Raw genomic sequence first — 24892 nt, forward strand, 5'->3', positions numbered from 1 at the left:
TCTTGGTGGTTATTTTTATAGCACGCGTGGGAAGGAAGGCAGCGAAGGCGCTTACCTGAACGAAGCACACAGGTTTATTCCCAAACCCACAACGAATAAACAACACAACAAATGAAAAATGCCACAATAATGATTTAATAAAATAAATGCAAGATGAAACGAGAGAGGTTCCATGGAACCTGAACTCAACTTGTCTCTATCTATATGGTTAGAATATACATAATAGAACCACAAACTATATAGTTTATATGTGCTAAAAATATATGACAAAACATGTTTTCAATATGGCCGCCCTCCCGTGCCCATTTTTGGGCGTGCAATGCCCAAATGCAATCCCAAACTAGTTTATGTCTTAAAGATGCTGCATAACAAGTTTCATCAAATTTGATCAATATTTGTGACTTTTAGAGCGTATACGTCGAATTGTTTACAGACGACAGACAGACAGATGACAGATGGACGACGGACGACGGACACTGGGTTTCGACAAAAACTCAGCTGGACATAGTCCAGTTGAGTTAATAAATGTTGAAGTAAACTAATTGCAATTCCTACTTTGAGGATCCTCCACTCAGATTCGAATACGAACACACAGTGGAATGATAAAGTAAAATAAATATTCTTTTTTTAATATCGTGCAGCCACTTGGCTGGTCCCAACGAATTATTTTGTAAAGGTGACTGCGATGGTCCGGTCCCAATGCCTCCCGCGCCGGAACACCCAAAATGGCGCCAGCCGGTGATGAGCACAGAGCCGTCAAGCAAGCTGTGAAAACGGCCCTCTTTGGCCCTCTTTTGCTCTCTCTCTCTCTCTCTCTCTCTCTCTCTCTCTCTCTCTCTCTCTCTCTCTGTCCCTCCCCCGAACGGCACAGCCTTCAGTCCACCACAGGACCAGCAATCTCCAAAACCTTCAATAGCCGCCACCGCAGCTAAGAGCTCCTTGCTCTCAAATGCGCACACCAAAAACTACCACACCACACGAACAGAGAAAGATCGCGCCCCCTCCTCCTCGAGCATATCACCAGAGAACGACTGAGAGAGAGCCAAGAGACGCGCTCTTCTTCTTCTTGCTCGGAGCTTCCCTCCTGACATCACTGCCCAATTGCAAAGGTCCATCAGATCCCGCATGTCTCCTCGACCAATGATGAAGCTCAGGGCGTGGCCTGCCGGTTCCGATCTTTTGGAGGTGGTGTTTAGATGCCGAACCGCTATGCCTGCTTGCAGGGGATGGTTGTTGTTATTGTTGTTGTAACGGAGGTTATTATGGCCGGCCTTGTTGTAGTTGTAAAAAAAAAAAAACGTCGGGAAAAAACCACAGGAGGCAATCACATACTGGGGAAAACTAACCTTAATCGATATCTCGTTAACACAGCTTCACCCTCCATGTGAAGACACATAAACAACCTTAAGCTCCAATTTCCCTACTTAAATACATCGAGATGCCTCCGACGCATCCATGGTCCATGCTATGCCAATACGATCCTATCTTTTATGTAGGATTCCATCATCTACCCCCACAAACGTAACAATATCAAAACTGCTTCCAAGTTGGAACAAATAAATCCAGTTTATCGAAACTATGCACACAAATGAACAAGCATGTCCAGCACAAGTCATTCCCTGAACATATATTACGTACATAATTAACTACCACCAGTGTGAAACACATGTACACACGTTACACCAAATACAGCATGTACATGTAAATTACTTGAACCTTAATTGTTACATTCATCCCCAGTTAGACAGTTAAGGAGGTGAGATAACAGACAACATGAGCTTTCCTTCTTCCCACAGTGCACCTGTTATCCAATTCGTCACGATGAAGGCAAAATACCAATATCACATACTCTCTTGACAATTGCAAAATTGTCAGAACAGAACATGGACATAAAAAATAGACAGTTAAAAGCTTGGAACAATATGGCTTTTTATGTATCTATGGAGAATGGTGTAACTGTAAATGAAACGTACCGTGATGAAGGTAATTAGAAGAAGCCACCACAGGAGATCCAACATGGCTTCCAGAATGCAACGGTTTTATTGGTGAAAGATTCTTCTCAGTTTGGTTCACTCATTTTTCAATGTTTGTATGCTGGGGAACAAGCAAATGATCACGTGACTGCAAAATTTTCAGTTCAAGGCTTCATCTCTAATGACGAGTTTCCTTCATCCCTTACATCATTTCCATTTCCTGTGTCCACCCCCAATTTTTATGCATCATTAGTATTCAGGTCACCTCACAATACTCCAATTCCCTTTATGAATATAATTAATACTATTTAATGTATATTGACATCAACTAGTCATGAAAAAAACAACATGATAAAGCTGCCAAAGTCCTTGGCCCACACAGGAGCTCGACAATGTCTGGTTCCATGAAGAGCAACTGGGGTAAAAAAAAGCTTGTGGGGGAATTTTGTGGACAGGGTTGCATACAATATAATCATCAAAACCTGTTAGACTTTCAGAAGCAAGACTAGTTGTGGTCTGTATTGCTTGTGTGAGGTGAATTGCATTCCACACTTTCCCATCACAGAGTCTGTAGGTAGCAGGACCTCGATGATTGAGGATCTTTCAGGGTTGGTGAAACTGTAGTTTGACCTTCCATGTGGAATCTCGGTTTACAAACTTGAACAAAAGAACCACAATGAAAGATGGGAGATTTGCTCCATGGTACTTGTCTGTGTATAGTTTAGACTTGTTTTAACCCTTTTGAACACAATGTCTCATGTCCCAGTGTTTTGCAGCAGGTGTTCTGGTCTGTAGGCCATCACTTCGCAATTCGGTGTGTAGTGTACGTCCGTGTAAATGTTCAGCAGGAGACCTCTGAGTTGATCAGCCATCCCACACTACCCAGTTCCTCACAGGGCCTCCTCACCTCTTTAGTACCACAGCAACCCTCTCCCTCCCCCATATGTCCACAGCACCTCCTCCAGCTCCTCACCTCCGCCTCAGTGCTTCCGAACCAATGCTCTGCAGCTCCTCCACAGCAGTGGCAGATTAACGAAAGCACGGGCGTGTGGAGCCCATGCCCAGGTATCCACAAGCTCAATGTGGGCCCCGGAAAAGGTGGTGTGCGAGTCATGCAACCCAGGTAATCACATGGGGCCCTGATATAACGAGGGGCCCCACATGACCAAAGATGGGTTCTGATCTTTCGAGATCTGATCCCCACATGACCGAAAGTGGGTTCTGATCACTTTGCCGACAAACATTAACATGTGAGTGGTGATAAACATTGCAAAAAGGGAATCCTCCATCTCAAGGAAAGAAAGAACTGTCACGTAATGAATCCATTAAAAAACGTTTTCCTCTGATCTTCAACTCGACAGGACTTTTACAAATCGAGGGGGTGAGGTTAGTATTAGCAGAGAAAGAGAGTGGAACAATAACTACGTTTAATTTATACAAATGCAACAATAATCACAATACATTTGTATAATTCCTAATGTTAAAACATATCAATATTGTTTAGCAAATCCACACTCGTTATAATCTATTGTGCAATCACAAAACAAACCCTCATGAGTAAATGGACTAACCCAATAACCCATGCGCACGGTAGAATTTTGCAATTTTTTTTAAAAATCAGAAGTGTGTCCAAGCACCTGTGGCAAGGTACAAAACCACCACCCAGTGGTGCTGAAAAACTAAAAATAGCTCAACAAAAGGTGAAAAGGGGTGGAAAATCACCTAAAAATTAACTTTTTTCATGACAAAAACGGCAGAACCAGAAAATGGTCCTGGGTCCAGCACATGTGGGGTGTGTTCCATGACCAAGCAGCTTGGTATTGCTTGCCAAGCCAGACATTCCTTATCAACAATTATTTCATTGGAGTGGTTGCTCGAGTGCTTGAGCCATTTGTCGAGCACTCCACAAACCTTTAGCTCTTCCATAAGCCTCGTCTGTGCAAAAAAAAAAAAAAAAAACCTTGGCAACTGAGCACACCTCTGCAATTGCTGGGATGTGTTCAGTCACCAATATTTGGCCACCTTCTCATGGAATTTCTTTGTGTCAAGGTGCAAAAACGCAATGAACCATGGGAATTCGTCCAATTTTTTGCAGTTGAGTCTAAAGCAACCTTGGCTGAGCGAGTGTGAATATAACATGGAGGGAGTTCTCTTACTCGTGATACAATTGAAGGTTCTAAAGCATCACTCGTAATACCCTCTCCCACCACAACCAGGAGCATTGCTACGATGCCGAGGCAAACATAAATATGTTTGGCAAAACTAACCTGTTAATTTTGTGTGTATTTTATTAACTTAACTTGGTGAAACATTGAATAGAGTCTGATGTGTTGATGCATTCATGTTTTTTGGGAGGGGGTGATGTTTTGGGCCAAAATATTTTTTGTCTAAATCCTAAACCAGGGTCCCCCCAAAGAAAATCTTAATCCACCTCTGCTCCCCAGTGCCCCCTAACACCTCGCTCAGTGCCTCCCAGACTCCCCGCAGGTCCTCCTACCCCTCACGTCGCAGCACCTTTCCACCTACCCACAAAGACCAACTGCAGCCGCTCCACTTCCCCCAGGCCCTGCAACGCCTCCCCACCTCTGCAACACAACAGGAAAACCTCCCAAGTGTTTCTCTACAGCGCTCCTGCAGTGGAGTGTCAGCTTTGTTAATTCTGCTAGAATGCAATGAAACATGAGACCAATTAAAGAAAATCACCTATTTTCATTACCAATACCTGAGCCACTAATCATATGTCATGAAACTTCATCGACCAGAAGGAACTAAGTTCTTGGTTCTGTGTTCTGAATATACATAAAGGTAAGAGTTGAAATTACGGAACAGCAAATTCGCAAAAATGGCCAAAATTCCAAAAACGTGCTTTTTGACCCCAAACGCCGTGTTCAAAGTGCTGTACAAAAACTACTGCCGGATCGTCGAAGTAATAACAGGTCATTAAAGATTCGGCAACTATTGAGCTACAACATATCCAAAATTTGAGTATTTTTTTATCATGGTCACAAAAATCGATTTCTCGCTACCTTTTACCATTGTGGAACCCCGGCCTTTGTCTGAACTCCAAGCAGATGGAAGGTGACGGAGGATAAATTTTATGGTGGATGGACAGAGGAGAAAGAGGATATGCAGGAGAAGCAGAACAGGATTTTCAGACATGTGTACTGATGCCATCCGGTCCAGTTTGCAGAATCAGTCGAGCGTTGCCAGAAACTTAGTTACCCACCTTCTCATGTGCAAAAGGCTAGGAGCAGTTGGGGGCACCTACATCAGGTGCTTACAGAGAATGAGGGTTTTGGGCACAAGATTTGGAAGTAAACAATCAATTGAGGCTTTCGGCCTTTCCACGAGCAGTCAGTTGTGGTGACATTTGAAGTGAATGAAGGAATTTGGGAGAGGACGAAGCACACTACACACTACAGAGACAGACAAAACTAGTTTGGTACTGGTAGGGTCTCAACCTTAGTAGTGATCAAAACCAAAGCCATAAACAGGCTGATCAATGTCGTGAGTGAGATACGATGTCCGCTGAGTAAGTCTCGTCCCCGGATTAATGTGTGAGCAAAAAGGAAATAAAAATGGCCAAATTCCAGCCTTTTTGGTAACTCTATGATAGAAGGTGGACGGAGGTTATGTTTTGTCCCCTGTCTTTGTCTGATGTCCGTCTGTCTGTCTGTCTGCGAGGATGATATCTCAAACAGTAATTGACAGATTCGGACAAAAGTTGGTGGACAGGTTGGGTGTATGTCAGAGACGAATTGATTACATTTTGGTGAAGACCCGGATGAGGATACGAGAATTTTATAATACTTTTACAGTGATTCTTCATCATTGAGGGATGGGGCCAAAAACGATACATAGCAGGATACCTCAGTTACAGATGGATTGGGATGAACTTTGGTGGACAGGTGAGGTATGTGACAAGGATGAATTGATTCCATTTTGGTGAATATCCGGATCAGATAATTTTTGGATTTTTACCTCTGTCCCCTAATTTGGACAGAGGCTGTTTTCACCCGTCTGTTTGTCTGTCTGTCTGTCTGGTCTGAGCAGGATATCACAAAGTTATAGATGGAATCAGACTAAATTTGATAAACAGGTGGGGTGTGTGACAAGGATGAATTGATTGGATTTCGGTGAATATCTGCATCTGGATACGATCATCTTTTTTAATTTTGCATCATTGAGAGATGGGGCCGATTATATTATCACGATATCGTAAAAGGTTGTGGATGCATCTGACAAAACCTGAGGGATGAGTTGGGCAGGTGACAAGAATGAGCCGATTAGATTTGGGTTTCAAGGTCCAAATGCGGATCTGTCCCATCAGTGAGATACAAAATGTAAACACTCCAGCGTGGCTCAGGTATGCGCTCTACCAAGTGCTGTTCTGGTTACCTCCACAACTGAGAGGATCAAGGTTATGTTCTCCCCTGTGCCTGTTTGTTACCTGAGAAACTCAGATTTTCATGAATACTGGTGGGTCGCGTGCGTTATTCTGTCTGTCTGTCTGTTTGTCTGCAGGTCAATCGTCTACAGGTCATACTTTTAAACATTAAACGGTAGAGTTGGTCATAAGAAAGAGCGTATTTATTTTGAGGTCAAAAGGTCAACATAGGCCAAAGGTCAAAAACTTTGTCGAATTCCTAAAACTATCAATTTTCATCCGATTGAGTTGAAATTTGAACAGGATTTGCATATCAGGTGACGAAATTAAACCTACAATTATTTTTTAGGGCAACATCGGTGAAAAGATCAACCGAGGGACGACACACACCTTGATTTATCACCGTACCTGTGAAACACCAGGCGGGCAGTTTATAGCTGGGTCTTGATTCAAACCCAGGCTAGACAGGTTATAGGTGAGTGTGCGGCGGGATGTCCAGTTTAATGTCCACCTGAGGGACGGCACACACATTGGTTAATCACCTTACCTGCAGCAGACATGTACACCCCTCGGCTGGTCATTCTGTGAATGACTAAGGAATATGTAATAAAGTTTGTTATATTCATATTTGATTGGTACACCTGTTTCCTCTGGGAGCGGCAGCATCGGTCTTTCCTCCTTGGGATACATAGACTATAGTAGATCTTGGGTCGGACCTCAACACCATCAGGTGTGTTTATTTACCAAGTTTCTTGTGGAGTTCTCCCCACGTGGTTTAAACATTCGAGCAAGCACTCCATTAAAAACTGATAAGGAACGGCTGGCTTGGTAAGCGCTACCTAGCTGCTTGGTACCTGAACGTTTTCCTCTGTTTTAGTTTCGTGTTCAACAGCATTAGCGACTTTTTCAAAAGGTAAAATGTCCGAGTTCGACCTTCACCTTCCTAAATGAAGAATATTTTTGTTTTCTCTCGACGTTAATTGCGAAAAGGAAAAGATAAACCAGTTATAGTTACAATGATAATTTACTATTTGTATAAAAGGTGAAAAAACGTGATCATTATTCGTTATAAATTACACACAAACACCTGAGCAGAGTTACCAAACATGGAGGTAACAAAATGTGCACGGAAGTTTCCCTGAGGCTGAAATCTGTTGTGAATGTAATGACGTTTTGTGTGTGAACTCCGCCCACATTCGGTGGTCTGCTGAAGTGCCGCCAAACACCTCTCCTCAATGTCGTCATTTTTTTCTCGGTTCATTTATTTAATTACAATTCTCAGGTGATCCTCTCTCCAATCTCTTCACATGAACCGAATTTCAAAATTTAAAGGACGGATTTGAGCTGAGCAGTTGTTACGAATGTTAGAAAGGTGTTTATTTGATAAAGTATGAATGAATGAATGAATGATCGTTTTAAGGCCATTTTCCCCGCTGGAGAGGGGGGTAGCCTTGCTCCTGTTTGAGGCAATGTTTTTATGGCCGGATGCCCTTCCTGACGTTAACCTTTGGTCGCCTCTTGCAATGCGCAGGGATACGGTGTACCTATTCTAAGCCGGGGTACACACCGGGATCATTCATCCCAGCAAGCTGGTGCTCAATTAGCCGACCTCGGAAGGATGACAGGCTGAGTCAACCCCCCTGGCGTTAATTCAGCGATCGATCGGGATTCGAACTCAGGATCCTAGGTATCCCAAGCCGGCACCCGAACCGCTAAGCCAACACCAGGCTTATTTGATAAAGTATAAATACAATATATATTAAACTGTCTCCGGACAGTTTATGATCAAGACCGAGTTCTGTCATTTTCCAAGATGGAGATTAAAACCCAAGCTTGTTCTTAGATAGAAATGGAGCCGCGTACCTGTTCGACTCGCTGCCCTTCATCACGTACCTGTTCGACTCGCTACCCTTTATCACGTACCTGTTCGACTTGTTACCCTTTATCACGTACCTGTTCGACTCGCTACCCTTCATCACGTACCTGTTCGACTCGCTACCCTTCATCACGTACCTGTTCGATTCGCTACCCTTTATCACGTACCTGTTCGATTCGCTACCCTTCATCACGTACCTGTTCGACTCGCTACCCTTCATCACGTACCTGTTCGACTCTCTCCCGTTTATCATTGTTCACATTGGAATCCTCACATTCCTTCATACTCCAAAAAATATGAATTACCGTCCGTGGGATTCTCAACCGACACAATCAACAATTCATCACGATTTGTACAACACCTGGTAATATTAATAAAGGTGGACATAATCCAGAGTTAAACATGAGATGATCTCATGTAAATTGTTATAAACTCCATCACAGGTTTCCTATTCATGTAATAAATTACCTTTTATAGATCGTGATACAACAAGACCCGACGAAAAGCTCCGTGAATTGTGGATCACGGTCCGAACTCCGAACACGTGTACAGCACACCTGGATATCAATGGATGGTGGCTCCTGTCGCGCAGGTTCCAAGCACAGGACGCCAGACCAGACACCACACGCACCATTTCCTCCGGACCAATCACGGGAAACCCCTCCCTCCCTCCACCAAAGGCGCAAAGCGGCGAAGCTGAGTGATTTTAAGCAGGAATAAAAAAACACTTGTACAGCATACCTGGACATCCTTAGATGGTGACTCCTGGCGGCTGGCGCGCAGGGGCCAAGCACAGCACAGGAAGCCAGAAACCACACCCACCATTTCCTCCGGACCAATCACGTGAAACCCCTCCCTCCGTCCACCAAAGGCGCAAAGCGGCGAAGCAGAGTGATTTTAAGCAGGAATTAAAAAAACACTTGTACAGCAGTTCAGCAGTACAGCAGCAATGCAGTACAGCAGGAATGCAGTACAGCAGTGCAGCAGGAGTACAGCAGGAATAAAAAAACACTTGTACAGCATACCTGGACATCCTTGGATGTTGTGGCTCCTGTGGCGCAAGAGGCCATATTAAAGCTGCAAAACTGAGATATTACCCTGCCGTGTGGTGTGCTGTGCTGTGTGCTGTGTGCTGTGTGTTGTGTGCCCTGTGCCGTGTGGTGTGCTGTGCTGTGTTGTGTGCCGTGTGCTTTGTGGTGTGCTGTGTGCCGTGTGCTCTGTGCCGTGTGCTTTGTGGTGTGCCGTGTGCTTTGTGGTGTGCTGTGTGCCGTGTGCTTTGTGGTGTGCTGTGTGCCGCCGTGTGCTGTGTGGTGTGCTATGGGGTATGCTGTGTGCCGTGTGGTGTGCTGTGTGCCGTGTGGTGTGCTGTGTGGTATGCTGTGTGGTGTGCTGTGTGGTATGCTGTGTGGTGTGCTGTGTGCCGTGTGGTGTGCTGTGTGGTATGCTGTGTGGTGTGCTGTGTGTGGTGCTGTATGCCGTGTGGTGTGCCGTGTGATGTGCTGTGTGCCGTGTGGTATGCTGTGTGCTATGAGGTGTGCTGTGTGGTATGCTGTGTGGTGTGCTGTGTGGGGTGCTGTATGCCGTGTGGTGTGCCGTGTGATGTGCTGTGTGCCGTGTGGTATGCTGTGTGCTATGAGGTGTGCTGTGTGGTGTGCTGTGTGTGCCATGTGCCGTGTCTGCATTAAAAAAAATCATTTTCTCGGCAACCGTTAGTCCGATTGACATGAAAATTTCACCATACGAGGGCCTCCTCCTGTGGAATATTTGTGAATATTATGACGTCATAGGTCACGTGGTAGAGACGCCATCTTGGAAAAACTTCGCACCTCTTTATCTCTGAAACCATTCCATGGAAAAAATTGAGACCTGGCTCATTGTCAACTACTCCCCAAGGGGAATAAGATTTGTTAATGATGATGTCATCGGTGCCTTTGTTATGACGTCATAATTCGACAAATACAACACATCCATCCGATCATTATTACATTTTTTTCAGCAACTGTTGGTCTGATGGAAACAAAATTTTCACCATAGAAGCGCCTCCACCTTTAGAATATTTTAATGATAATCATGACGTCATAGGTCACGTTACAGGCGCCATCTTGGAAAAATGTGTCACCTCCATGTCTCCAAAACCGCTGCATGGAAAAAATTGAAACATGGCTCATTGTAAAGAATTCCATATGCGGAATAGGTGTTGTTAACGATGACGTCATTGGTGCCATAATTATGACGTCATAATTCGACAGGGACAACGCTTCGTCTGGTCAGTTTGAAATGTATTGAGCGTGATCGATGCAACAATTATATTAGAGAATAGAAATTTATGATTTCATCGCTCACGTGGTCTGGCAGCCATATTGGATCAAACAAAAAAAATGTTCAAAAACAGAAGAGGTGGCTCGCAAGAAGTTGACTGTGCAGGGTAAGTATTCCATGAATACCATCTCGTTGATTTATTGGTTCACGAGTTATCAAGTGACCACTATATTCGTCATGTGTGTGCGTCTGTCTTTGTGTGTGTCTGTCTGTCCGCAGCATAATTACCCGATGATATCATCCGATCTTGATGAAACTTGGGTGGGAGGTTGATATCATGATCTAGTTGTGTCCTGCCTGGAGTGGGCGTATTGCACCCATTGTGGGCGGAGCCACTCCAGAAAAAGATCTTTTTAGGGGGTAATCGTGTTCAAGCTACATCTTCTCCGAGGGATTTGGTGGAATCTGACAGGAGGTTCGATATTTGGTTAGGCCAATGTCATGTGTCTAGCCCCACGGAGCTCGATTTTTCATTTTTTTTTTTCCGTTTCATTTTTCACCGAATTTTCGGTATTGTGTAGCTAACTAACCTCATAACTGATGATACGTTATTTTCTAACTCATTTCAAGGTCAGTAACCTTCGTTTTGACATTTCCGGGCCTGTTTCTGTTGTCGTCTGTCCTTTGTCATTGAATACCGCTCGCTCGTGAACCATCGTCGTCTCCTGACTTGTTTATTTATTCATTGTACATATGGGAAGATTAATTCCGTGTTTTTACATCACATTACATATCAGTTTATGGGAAAGTAGGTCATAGGTATCCTGTAATATCCCGGTGTGTAAGAAATACTGTGGTAACCTTTATCTACACATGGGCTAAGAACTCGGGATCTAGAATCTAAACATAGACCAGACATTATCGAGGTTGTTTTATGGCCTCAACCACTTCTTGGGGAAGTTGATTCTGGTGATTTACAGAGAAAAAACAAAATATCTTAAATGGTGATTGATCCGCCATGAAGAGAAGAGCAGCTGACGTTTCAGGCCATACCTGCTTTGTCGGAGAGCAATACCTGAAACGTCACCTTCTCTTCTCTCCGTGGTGGATCAATCACCATTTAAAGTATTTTATTTCCCTGATATTTCATACTTAGTTTTGTTTGAGCTTATACTTTGAGTAATTAAGTGTAAATGTAAACGGAGTAGAATAGTTTACCTGGGTCACAAACACGGCATTCCTTGCCCATTGTCATGTTCCTTTGCTCGTCCATGTGTTTTCCCCCATTTCACAAGCGAAGCACAAATAATTACTTCCAGGATTGCGACATGGCTTAAACATATATGTTCCTGTGAAGTATAAAACAAGTTGGATCAATGGAAAAATTTCAGGAACAAATACCTGTTCGACTTGCTACCGTTGTTATGCTCACTGGGTTTATTTTGTTCAATAATATTGTGCAAGGATTGCTCAATAAGGAAGATACACTCGAAGTGTATCTCAGATGACTGCTGGGTCGGCTGGGGAACCAGAATAGCTCCTTTTTCTTTTCTTACAATTTTATTTTTGTTCTTCTGTTAAAAGACCTTCCTTATCTACCTTCTTTCCCTCTTCGAGGTCTCTACATAATCGCATGGGTGAAAACGGAGTGCGTGGCTTGAAAAAGAAGGGGCGGAGAGTGAGGAAGAAGAGGCGTGTGGCCAAAGAGAAAGGCAGGCTTGCCGGCGAGAGGAAAAGGCAAGAATGAGTGTCCGCTTTTGCAATGAGGAATGCGGCCTGTGAGGGCCCTTGGAGAAGTTCAGTGATCCCTCCTGAGGGCTGCCAATTGGGGGCACCATCTTCGTGGGAAGGACCGGTGCGGAACTGGTGAGGTAGAAGGCCTATGGCGGCATGGTACATGTGGCGTCGGATAGCAAAACGGAAGAACGCAGAAGCATGTAGTGCTCGGCAAGTGTCGTCTTCACCAATCTGAGGCAAGATGCTGATTCCTGGTGTTGGAACAGTTGTGCTGATCGATTAGTTCATGGAGGATGAGGACACGACCCGAGAGAGAGGGGGGTAAGGTGGGGGAAGTGCCATCTTTGGAGCCTGCAGCTGAGACAAGACCGCTGGGAGTCATCTCAAACAGACTTAAATTCCCTTCTGCCTCATTCTCTTTCCATTACTATCTTTTTTTCTCCTTTATAACCTGGCAAATATTATTTTGTTATTTTGCTTCCCTTTCCCCCCTCCTTGGGATTAGATAGGGATATCTGTTGGAGCGTTTGATTGTCGTGTTTGTCTTGTGCCAGCACTTGTCTGTCCTTATTTAATTACTTATTTCTTTACCTCCACATGTCCGTATAATTTTCCTATTGTTTTTTTGTATTGCTTGGTCATATATGCTGTGTTTTGGTTTATCCTGAGTGAAGGATCTGCATTCATTTTTGAACTTGCATTGCATTGGTGGATTGCCGTACATTTGCATTCTGTGTATCCAAGAGTGGGGGGTTGCAAGGTTGTGTTAGCATTCGGATAATTTCGCTCGGTCATATCTGGTTGCTTAAACAGCAAGACCCATAAACGAGGAACGTATTGACCTCCCGAATACGTCAATTAGGACCTCCAGAGCAATAGGCTGTGCACTGAGCTCTTTACCCAATGGCCAAATCATAACATAGTTTATCATGTACCTGTTTGACTCGCTGCTGTTATCATGTACCTGTTCGACTCGCTACCATTTATCATGTACCTGTTCGAATCGCTACCGTTTATCATGTACCTGTTCGACTCGCTACCGTTTATCATGTACCTGTTTGACTCGCTACCGTTTTATCACGTACCTGTTCGACTCGCTACCGTTTATCATGTACCTGTTCGACTCGCTACCGTTTATCATGTACCTGTTTGACTCGCTAACGTTTATCATGTACCTGTTCGACTCGCTACCGTTTATCATGTACCTGTTCGACTCGCTACCGTTTATCATGTACCTGTTCGACTCGCTACCGTTTATCTTGTACCTGTTCAACTCGCTACCGTTTATCATGTACCTGTTCGACTCGCTACCGTTTATCATGTACCTGTTCGACTCGCTACCGTTTATCATGTACCTGTTCGACTCGCTACCGTTTATCATGTACCTGTTCGACTCGCTACCGTTTATCTTGTACCTGTTCAACTCGCTACCGTTTATCATGTACCTGTTTGACTCGCTACTGTTTATCATGTACCTGTTCGACTCGCTACCGTTTATCATGTACCTGTTCGACTCGCTACCGTTTATCATGTACCTGTTCGACTCGCTACCGTTTATCTTGTACCTGTTTGACTCAATACACTTTATTATTCTTCACATTCGAATCTTTACATCACTTAATACTCCATTAATAGTGGGGGGGCCAATGTAGCAGATTGAAATGCCCGGTGAAATTGCTTGTTAATTTTTGGACACTGGTTGGGCTGTCTTTAGGGATGATATAAGTTCTAGAAAAAATATGTCTCCAATTGTTTCAAGTTCTTTATGGCGGCCATTTTGGATTTTCAAAATGGCGGATGTCGAAAACGTAAAATTCCATTATCTTGGCTTCTAAATGACCTAGAGTTTCGATTCTGGTGTCCAGTTGTACATTTTTGGGGATAGAGAATTGAATGAAACCTTCTTTAATAACCTACAAGGGATAAAAATAGGTTTTTATGGCACAGCCGAACCAGTGTCCAAAATCTAACTTAATGCACATCTATCTTAATTGTTATTTGTTATTTGTATGTTCCAGATTCGTGACCCTGAGCTATGATGGAGCCAAAAAGCAAGAAAACCAAGAAAGAAACTGATTTCACACTTTGCATTCAGTGCCAGGATCCCCAAGGTGCACTAGTGACTGAGCCAGCACTGGGCTCATATGCAAAGTTTCTCCAGTTCATCCAGGAGAGGGCACGATATGGTGATGCCGACTTCAAACAGATCAGCGAACGATTAAGCTGTTTCACTGCCACTGACTTGAGGAACAATAAAGCAAAGTGGCACCGGGCATGTTATGGATCTACATGCAACACTGCTCACCTGGAGCGTGCTAGAGTTCGCCACCAGAAAGCCTGCGAACATGGCGACACCCAGCATCTTCATAAGAGGTGTGGACGTCCTTCTTCTGCACCTGCCGCTGCAAGTACCTCAGGTTCTACGCAAGACGAGACTCTTCGCTTCACACGTTCATCATCAACTCCATTCAACAGAGACCTTTGTTTCTTCTGTCAAGAGGTCACTAAGGAAAGTGTACATGTTGTATGCACGTTCAACGCAGGTAAACAGCTGAAGAAAGCTGTTGAAGAAGGCAGCAACCACAAGTGGAAAGTTCAGCTGAGTGCTGCCATCAGTGCACATGATGCTCATGCGATCGACGTCAAGTATCATCTCCCATGCTGGGTGCAGAATGTCCAACGTGCTCCCAAGAGTGGGACATCAAGTGATGACAAAGAACACATACTGCAAGAAACTAATGTTATCAAAATAGCCGCAGACATTGAGTTTGTCAGCCTTGTTCGCTCTCTACTCCAAGCTGGTGAAATTCTCAACATGTCTGACCTGAAGTCGGTTTACTCCAGGATTCTTGACAATAATGGTGTGCACAATGTCCCATCACCTACTACCCAAGGCATGAAGGAGAAAATCAACTCTCACATTGATGACGTTCACTTCATGAAACCAAAACGTCGAAACGAGTCAGACTGTGTATTCTCCACTGCCGTGCGTGATGCAGCTGTCGAAGATGCAATGACGAAGACAAATGAAAAAAACATCGAACAACTGTTTGAGAGTGCCTCTGTTCTCCGCAGTGCCATTGCTTGTCAGAACAAGCACCCATGGCAATTTGAAGGAGAAATGAACACTGATGATGCTGAAAAGCATGTACCCAAAGTACTCTATGCTTTCCTCCGCTGGCTACTGGAAGGACCAGCCACGAGCATTGAGCCAGAGACTATGCGCTCAGCCACTATTCATCGAGATGTTATAACCATCAGTCAGAACATCATGTACGGCTACAAGTCAAAACGCCAAGTCACGTACAAGCCCAAAGAGCCAGATGCACCATTCCGCCATCGCTTAGAATGGCCACAGCAGCTTGCCGTTGCCATTGTAGTCCATCAGTCCACCAGAAACAAGAAGCTTCTGGATTTCCTGCATGGGTTCGGTCTGTCTGTTGATTATAGTCGGATCTTGCGGTTGGAGACACAGCTGGCCAACTCAGTCATAGAGTCTACGACAGAACAGGGTGTATACTTTCCAAGAACCATGCGCATAGGGACGTTTGTCTTCTTTGCAGTGGACAACAGTGACTTCAATGAAGACACACCTGATGGGAAGCGGACACTCCATGCTACAGCCTGGGCACTCTACCAACGACGGGAACATGCACCCTCCACAGATGAACATAGAACACTGACACTACATGACCGAAAGGCCAGACACCGCTCACTCAAGGTTCTGACTGCTCCAGACTTTGTTCCTTGCCAAGCACCAAACAAACAATCTGCCACAGGTACCACGTATAGCTTGAAGACACGGTCAAACCCAGATGTCACCAAGCCGTACTCTGCGACGGACACAGTGTGGCTACTTTCACGCACAATCATGCGAACAGCTGAAGCTGAGGACGTACAAGACGACATCATCCCACCAGATGACCAGCTGCAAGCTGCAGAACCCCAGCATGCTGACCCTGTTGGGTCACTCGTCCACGATCCAAAACAACCACCTGGCAGTAGGATCAAGCATCACGATATCCCAACTTGGACAGCCTACAACTCACTGCTCTCCTCTTCGAAGCCTCTGACAGAGGTCAACGCCCTGCCATTGGTAGCAGCACCAGCCCATGAATGGCAAACACTGATAACAGTCTTGAAACAGACACAGCAAATCAACTGCATGGTCATGGGTCCCGATAGGAAGACAGTGATCACCTTAGACATGGCCCTGTATGAGCGAGCCAAACAGCTGGAGATGACCAGAGATGACTGCAAAGGCAAGTGGGTACTGCGACTAGGGGAGATGCACACTGTGATGGCTGCACTGAGGGCTGCTGGGAATGCCATAGAGGACAGTGGTCTTGACGAGGCTTGGTCTGAGGCTGATATCTATGGCCCAACAACGACCAGACAAATACTGGAAGCCAAGCACATGAAGAGGGCTTTGGAGGCCCACATCACCACTGTCCAAGCCCTCTTCGACCTCTATGTGGACGAATTCTTCCAAGAGCATCCCCATCTGAGGGGCCCATGTACCCAGTCAGCACAACAGGTTGCCCAGAGCTGTCATCTACACAACCGAGAGGAGATGACAAGCGCGCAGAACAACATGCTAGCTGTCCTCGAGTCAAACGAAGTCCTGGAGGCCATGGCAAAGTTTGATGAGAGGAAAGAAGCCAAGAGTCCACTGTTCAAGTTTGTGCGACGCTACATGCGGATGATAATGCTGATATACACATTCATCCGTGCCACCCGTGATGGACAATTTGAGCTTCACCTGTCTTCACTGGATGAGATGTGCATATACTTCTTTGCACATGACAAACAGAAATATGCCAGGCTGACTCCCCGGTACCTTGCAGAGATGAAGGCCCTGAAGATGACAGATCCAGGGATCTACCAAGAGTTCATGGATGGGAACTTCAGTGTCCATAAGAATGAAATCCCCTTCTGTGCTGTAGGTGTGGACCATGCACTGGAGCACATCAACAGGATCATGAAGGTGACAGGGGGTATTGTGGGCATTACCCAGAATGCCAGTGCCCGCGAAAGGTTCTTTCTGACAGCACCAGAGCTGAGTAGGCTTGCTGAAGAAGCCCGTCAGATGGCTGGCTCACAATCAGCTACACGCAAGGAGCACCACGACCTATCAACCACAGTCTGGGCTCGGCAGGAAGACAGCATTCGTCGACTGAAGAATGTGATCAGAGAGTCCATGAATCCCATGACGCATGAGGGTGAAGACCTGACGACTATCATCACCAAGGTGGTGATGCCAGCTGAAGTACAGAAGGATGTGTTGGCATAAGTGCGTGAAAATCCAAGATGGCTGCCATAAGAACCCTTTTGATCATATGTAGGTGTATAAATGTGTGTTTATTGGATTAAGTATCCGCAAATATGTACATTTGGACACCAAAATTAACACTCTAGGTCATTTAGAAGCCAAGATAATGACAATTTCGGTTTTCAACAAACGCCATTTTGATAATCCAAAATGGCCGCTATAAAGAACTTGAAAAAAATGGAGACATATTTTTTCTACAACTTCTATCATCCCTAAAGACAACCCAACCAGTGTCCACAAATTAACATTTGAATTCAACGGGAAAACATTGGCCCCCCCACTATAAACAGGGATTACCGTCTGTGGGATTTTCAACCAACACGACCACTCATTAATCATGTCTTGTACAACACCTGGTAATAAAGGTGGACATATCGTTAATTTTCATATGAATGACTTGAAATTTGAAGAGCATTTGCATATCAGATCACTGAATTCAACCACCAATTATTTTTGAGGTCAACATAGGCCAAAGGCCAACAACTTATTTAAGGGATTTCGCAAGTATCATGCTGTCCACGACACGTTTATTGTTTTCTTGTTTGTTTGTTTTCTTGTTTGTTTGTTTTCTTGTTTGTTTGATGGCACGACATATTTCTTGGTTTGAACAACATATGGCCATCGTTGGATTGCGGGCCATGGGTAAGTCACGGGCAAATCACCAAAGGTAAGCCTCCCCTGGTTTGTGATCACTTTGAGATCACAGATATCGAGTTCTCCTTGCACCTCTTAATAATCCCGTCTTCTGTTATTCCGTTGTATGGCCTTGTCACCCCAAAAGACGAGAGGATGACAACACCACCATCAACTCCACCACCACGACAACTGAACTCAGCAGGTATCCAAAGACAATGCAACATCCCCATGCAACGATTTTTATCTCAATATTCGAACAACACAAACATTCAGCAGAGATGTTCATTTAATCACCCCTGGGGAAGGGGTCCATTAGAGAAAGGTCAAACAGATTTATTTATTTTTCAAATAAAATTTTCACAACCATCAAATGTTTTTGCCACAACAATGCTGCACAAACATTGCTATTGTGTGAAATGTGTAATTTTTAGGCGGTGAGGCCGCTACAATATTTGTCTATGTCCGTCCGTCAATAATGAAGAAGAAGAACCTCTATTGTCCACCATCTTTAATTCCAAAGGGTTCTAAAGGGTGATTATAAAATATTATAAAGGGTAATTTCAGAGGGTTCTAAATGGTAATTCTGGAGGGTTCTAAAGGGTACTTTGAATAGGTTTCGTTCGTTTCTCGACTTCGACTATTTCATATTCAACATGGCAAACTGAACCACTTCCTTCGACAATGGTGGGATCTTTATTATAAGGGATGCAGATGTCAAGTTGGATTGTGAACTGGAACAATGGAATCAAGCAAGAAAGTCCAAATGTTAGTAATTTAATAGATTAATAGGGTAATCCATTTGTAGCCTACAGCATGCAGGTTGGTATCTTTGCTGCAGTGATGTGGATGTGTGGAGGCCTTTTCGTCTTTAGGTTTGACAATGTCCCCCTGCAGGCAAGGAAATTGCCCCTGGATGCGCAGGCGAGGTAGTGCCCCCTGTGGGTTGGGCAAGTGCTCCCTGCAGGTGAGGGAAGTGCTCCCTGCAGGTGAAGAAAGTTCCCCCTGCAGGTTAGGCAAGTACCCCATTGCAGGCTAGATAGTGCCCCCTGTAGGTTGGGAAAGTGCCCCCATGTCGGTGAGACAATACTCCCCCCCCCCCCCCCCCCACTGTCGGTTGTGCAGGTGCCCCCTGCAGGTTAGACAATGCCCCCTTGTAGGTGAGGAAAGTGCCCCTGCCGGGAGTGCAGGTGAGGTAAGTACTCCCTGCAGGTGAGGAAAGTACTCCCTGCAGGTGAGCAAAGTGCTCCCTGCAGGTGAAGAAAGTGTTCCCTGGATGCACAGGTTGGAAAGTGTCCCTACAGGTTATGTAATGCCTCCCTGCAGGTGAGGAAAGTGCCCCCTGCAGGTTAGCTCTTTGCCGGTGAAGAAAGCGCCCCCTGCAGGTTAGCTCCGTGCAGGTGATGAAAGTGCCCCCTGCAGGTTAGCTCCGTGCAGGTGAGGAAAGTGCCCCCTGCAGGTTTGGCAAGTACCCTGTTGCAGGTTTGGCAAGTACCCTGTTGCAGGTTCGGTAGTGCCCTTTGTTGGTTACGCAAGTGCTCCCTTGAAGGTTAGAGCAGGCATTTTGAATTGTTCATTGCTGGGGATTTCACACCTCGTCTTCACCAAAGGCATTGTGGGATATGTAACATCCATTAACTAATGCCAGCAGATGGGAGACCAAGCCGAACGTCCCTCCGAGGGAAGGCGCATTTTGTGATTCAAAGTCCATCCCTGGAAAGCACCAATTCAAAAGTTTATTGTTGGGTCGGGAATCAAAATCAGACGAAATAGCTCAAAAGCAAAAGTCAGGGTGCTGCCTCTGCACGTTGCTGTCCGACATGAATAGGGTATTATGGTTCATGTGTTCAGATGGCATCACCATGGAGATTGAACAATGTTTCTCCTTTAGGAAGAAGGCTGCAGTTCAGATGGTATAATATTTCATAAAATACACCTTCCGGGCTGCCAATGAACCATCTTGGATCATTTCCCCAAGGAGCACGAATTTTCAGCCCAGTAGTGAAGTTCGCTGTAGTATCGATCAGTCCACGGCCTGGAACAGCGACCCATTAGGCCCGACACGACCTCAAACTGTTCCCCGGGGATGAGTCCAAGCTCGGGGACATCCACCGGCCCTGAACCGATCACGGCTCCTGGTACGCATAGGCCCCTCGAAGCCTGTGCTGTTGGTGGTGGTTTTGGTGGTGCCACGGCCAGGTAACCGAAGAAGCGCTTCACGTTGCTAGCAGCGAGGGCACGCGCGTGGTGCTCCGAGGTGTGGTCGAACAGAGACCTCTCGTGCGCGCGGTACTGGTGTCGGTAAACATCCTGCAGGTAACCACGTGGGGACCTGCAGGCTGTGTGGTTCGTTTGGTGGTTAATGGGTCACATGGTGTTTATAACTATTACATACCAAAAACATACCTGCTCGTAAACATCTGTTTGAAATTATAGTAGGAAGTGTTTCATAAAATCAGCGCAATTACCGTAAGAACGTCATGATAACTGTTAAATTGAGTAAACATCAGGAGTGTCCCAACACCAATCAGCTACTTATCGCTCGCCAAGCCAACCGTTCCTTATCAACCCTTTTATTGGGGCGCTTGCTTGAATGCTTAAGCTACTTGGCGAACGCTCTACTAGCTGATTGGTGATGGAGCACACCCCTGACCTTTCATTCTGATTGCACAGAATTATTATAATAATAATAATAATTCATTTATTTTGAATAGCGCTTTTCATGAAGCCCAAAGGCGCTTTGACAGAGTGCAAAACATAATGCATAACAAAAGATGAAAACAACAATTGCAAAAAGACAAGAATCAATAGGGAAATATTTAAAGCAAAAGGAGGGAGAAGGAGAAGTGATAGTCAGGGGTTAAATGCTGTGGGTTGAATGTTGAATGCAGTGCTGAACAGGTGGGTCTTGAGTGATGTTTTGAATGTGGTGAGTGAGGAGGAGTCTCTGATGGTGTGAGGTAGTGAGTTCCAGAGGGTGGGAGCAGCGATGGAGAAGGCCCTGTCCCCCCAGGATCTGAATTTGGTCCGGATGGGGGGGGGGTCAGGAGGTTGGTACCAGCAGAGCGGAGGTTGCGGGTGGGAGTGTGTCTGGAGAGGAGGCCAGCCAGGTAGGATGGGGCCAGGTTATGGAGGGCTTTGTAGGTCAAGAGGAGGATTTTGTACTAGATTCTCTGGGAGATGGGGAGCCAGTGAAGCTTGTAAAGGACGGGGGTGATGTGGTCACGGGTCCGGGAATGGGTGAGTAGACAGGCAGCGGAGTTCTGAATGTATTGGAGTTTATTGGTGATTGTTGAGGGTGAACCATAGAGGAGGCTATTGCAGTAGTCCAGACGGGAGGTGATGAAGGCGTGGATGAGGGTTTCTGCAGCCGTGGAGGAGAGGGATGAGCGGAGACGGGCGATGTTTTTCAGGTGAAAGAAGGCTGTCTTTGTGATCTGTTTAGTGTATTTGTCGAAGGAGAGGGTTTGGTCAAAGATGACGCCAAGATTCCGGATGAGAGGGGAGGTGGATACTGGGATACCGTCGATGTTGAGGGCAAAGTTATGGGTGGATGTTGTGAGCGTTTTTGGGCCATCTTGGGCCATTTTGGGTTTGGGAGTGAGGTATTGAATAATCGATAATAATAAAAGGGTGTGTGTGTGTGTGTGTGTGTGTGTGTGTGTGTGTGTGTGTGTGTGTGTGTGTGTGTGTCCTCCTTAACTCCAAAACCATGAAACCTAGTGGCATGAAAGACACATGAAAGTCCACTTGGAGTTTGCAAAAAAGCACCTAAAGGAGTCTCAGACTGTGAGAAACAAGATTCTGTGGGCTTTCATGTGTCTTTCACTGAGGAGAGGCTTCCGTCTGGCCACTCTGCCATAAAGCCCAGATCGGTGGAGTGTTGCAGTGATGGTTGTCCTTCTGGAAGTTTCTCCCATCTCCACACAGGATCTCCGGAGCTCAGCCAGAGTGACCATCGGGTTCTTGGTCACCTCTCTTACCAAGGCCCTTCTCCCCCGATTGCTCAGTTTGGACGGGCGGCCAGCTCTAGGAAGACTCCTGGTTGTTCCAAACTTCTTCCATTTAAGAATTATGGAGGCCACGGTGCTCTTGGGAACCTTCAATGCAGCAGAATTTTTTTTGTAGGCTTCCCCAGATCTGTGCCTCAACACAATCCTGTCTCTGAGCTCTGCAGGCAGTTCCTTCGACCTCATGGCTTGGCTTTTGCTCTGATATGCATTGTCAGCTGTGAGACCTTATATGGACAAATCAATCATGTCCAATCAATTGAATTTACCACAGATGGACTCCAATCAAGGTGTAGAAACATCTCAAAGATGATCAAGAGAAATGGGAGGCACCTGAGATAAATTTCAAGTGTCACAGCAAAGGGTATGAATACTTATGTAAATGTGATATTTCAGTTTTTTCTTTTTAATAAATTTGCAAAACTTTCTAAAATCCTGTTTTCTCTTTGTCATTATGGGGTATTGAGTGTAGATTGATGAGGGGAAAAATGAATTTAAACAATTTCACCATAAGGCTGCAACATAACAAAATGTGAAAAAAGTGAAGGGGTCTGAATACTTTCTGAATGCACTGTAAATACATCGAGATTGGCTCCTATGCATCCACGGTGCATGCCACCCTACACAGTTCTATTTCCACTATGGAATTCCATCACCTACCCCCACAAACGTAACAATGCTTAATGGACATACTCACATTCTAATTGTACATACTTTATGGAAGTACTCACATCATAATTGTACATACTTTATAGACATACTCACATTCTAATTCTACATACTTTATAGACGTACTCACATTCTAATTGTACATACTTTATAGACGTACTCACATCATAATTGTACATACTTTATAGACGTACTCACATTCTAATTCTACATACTTTATAGACGTACTCACATCATAATTGTACATACTTTATAGACGTACTCACATTCGAATTCTACATACTTTATAGACGTACTCAAATTCTAATTCTACATACTTTATAGACGTACTCACGTTCTAATTCTACATACTTTATAGAAGTACTCACATCATAATTGTACATACTTTATAGACGTACTCACATTCTAATTCTACATAATAATAATAATCATTCATTTATTTTGTATAGCGCTTTTCCAGAAGCCCAAAGGCGCTTTGACAGAGTGGCAAACATAATGCATAACAATACATGAAAACAACAATTTCAAAAAAGACAAGAATCAATAGGGAAATATTTAAAGCAAAAGGAGGGAGAAGGAGAAGAGATAGTCAGGGGTTAAATGCTGTGGGTTGAATGTTGAATGCAGTGTTGAACACGTGGGTCTTTAGTGATGTTTTGAATGTGGTGAGTGAGGAGGAGTCTCTGATGGTGTGAGGTAGTGAGTTCCAGAGGGTGGGCGCAGCGATGGAGAAGGCCCTGTCCCCCCAGGATCTGAATTTGGTCCGGATGGAGGGGGTCAGGAGGTTTGTACCAGCAGAGCGGAGGTTGCGGGTGGGAGTGTGTCTGGAGAGGAGGTCAGCCAGGTAGGATGGGGCCAGGTTATGGAGGGCTTTGTATGTCAAGAGGAGGATTTTGTACTGGATTCTCTGGGGGATGGGGAGCCAGTGAAGCTTGTAAAGGACGGGGGTGATGTGGTCACGGGTCCGGGAATGGGTGAGTAGACGGGCAGCGGAGTTCTGAATGTATTGGAGTTTATTGGTGATTTTTGAGGGTGAACCATAGAGGAGGCTATTGCAGTAGTCCAGACGGGAGGTGATGAAGGCGTGGATGAGGGTTTCTGCAGCCGTGGAGGAGAGGGATGAGCGGAGACGGGCAATGTTTTTCAGGTGAAAGAAGGCTGACTTTGTGATCTGTTTAGTGTATTTGTCGAAGGAAAGGGTTTGGTCAAAGATGACGCCAAGATTCCGGATGTGAGGGGAGGTGGATACTGGGATACCGTCGATGTTGAGGGCAAAGTTATGGGTGGATTTTGTGAGCGTTTTTGGGCCAATGATGATTATTTCAGATTTATCACAGTTAAGCTTGAGGAAGTTGATTTGAAGCCAGGATTTTATTTCAGTGATGCAGTTTGTCAGGATAGAGTGGGTGTCGGTGGAGACGAACTTGGTGGAGATGAAAAGCTGGATGTCATCGGCGAAGCAGTGGAATTGGAGACCATGACGGCGGATTAAGTGACCGAGCGGGGACAGGTAAAGGATGAAGAGGAGGGGGCCAAGAACTGAACCTTGGGGGACACCTTGGGGGAGGGGAGCAGTGGGGGATTTGCAGTTATTGATGGAGATGAACTGGCATCTGTCATAGAGGTATGATTTAATCCAAGAGAGGGCAGTGCCGGTAACGTTAAAGGTGGATTCAAGTCGGGTGAGGAGGATAGTGTGATCGATGGTGTCAAAGGCAGCGCTGAGGTCGAGGAGGACGAGAATGTTGAGGTTGCCAGCGTCAGAGGAGAGGAGAAGGTCGTTGGTGATTTTGAGGAGAGCAGTTTCAGTACTGTGGTTGGACCGGAATCCGGATTGGAATGTTTCATACAGGTTATTGGCAGAGAGATGATGTTTGAGTTGAGTGGCTACAGCGCGTTCCAAAACTTTTGACAGAAAGGGTAGGTTGGAGATGGGTCTGAAGTTGTTTAGGGTGTCAGGGTTTAGACCAGGTTTTTTTAGAATGGGGGTAACAGCAGCAATTTTGAGGGAAGGTG

General features: G+C 45.2%; 1 protein-coding gene and 1 long non-coding RNA gene across 4 annotated transcripts in view; one reads left to right on the forward strand and one right to left on the reverse strand.

The window, feature by feature from the left end:
• The window catches only part of LOC144888246 (tumor necrosis factor receptor superfamily member 6-like), a 44041-nt gene extending 35011 nt beyond the window's left edge, over positions 1-9030 (reverse strand). The window contains exons 1-3 of one of the 3 annotated variants that reach the window (XM_078773171.1): positions 8705-9030; positions 6769-6871; positions 1974-2094 (exon numbers count right to left, since the gene is read on the reverse strand). In XM_078773171.1, coding sequence (XP_078629297.1) covers positions 1974-2018 — 45 coding nt within the window. In that variant the 5' untranslated portion in view covers positions 2019-2094; positions 6769-6871; positions 8705-9030. Of the gene's footprint in view, positions 1-1973; positions 2095-6768; positions 6934-8704 lie in introns of those variants that run through there. The other 2 variants (XM_078773173.1, XM_078773172.1) reach the window with 2 other exon arrangements.
• LOC137422652 (uncharacterized) overlaps positions 1-24892 on the forward strand; it is a 1758619-nt gene that overhangs the window by 106500 nt on the left and 1627227 nt on the right. The gene's annotated exons all lie outside the window — the stretch shown is intronic.

The sequence above is a fragment of the Myxine glutinosa genome, chromosome 2 (genome assembly GCF_964187855.1).
Source record: "Myxine glutinosa chromosome 2, kmMyxGlut1.1, whole genome shotgun sequence".
Lineage (NCBI taxonomy): Eukaryota > Metazoa > Chordata > Myxini > Myxiniformes > Myxinidae > Myxine > Myxine glutinosa.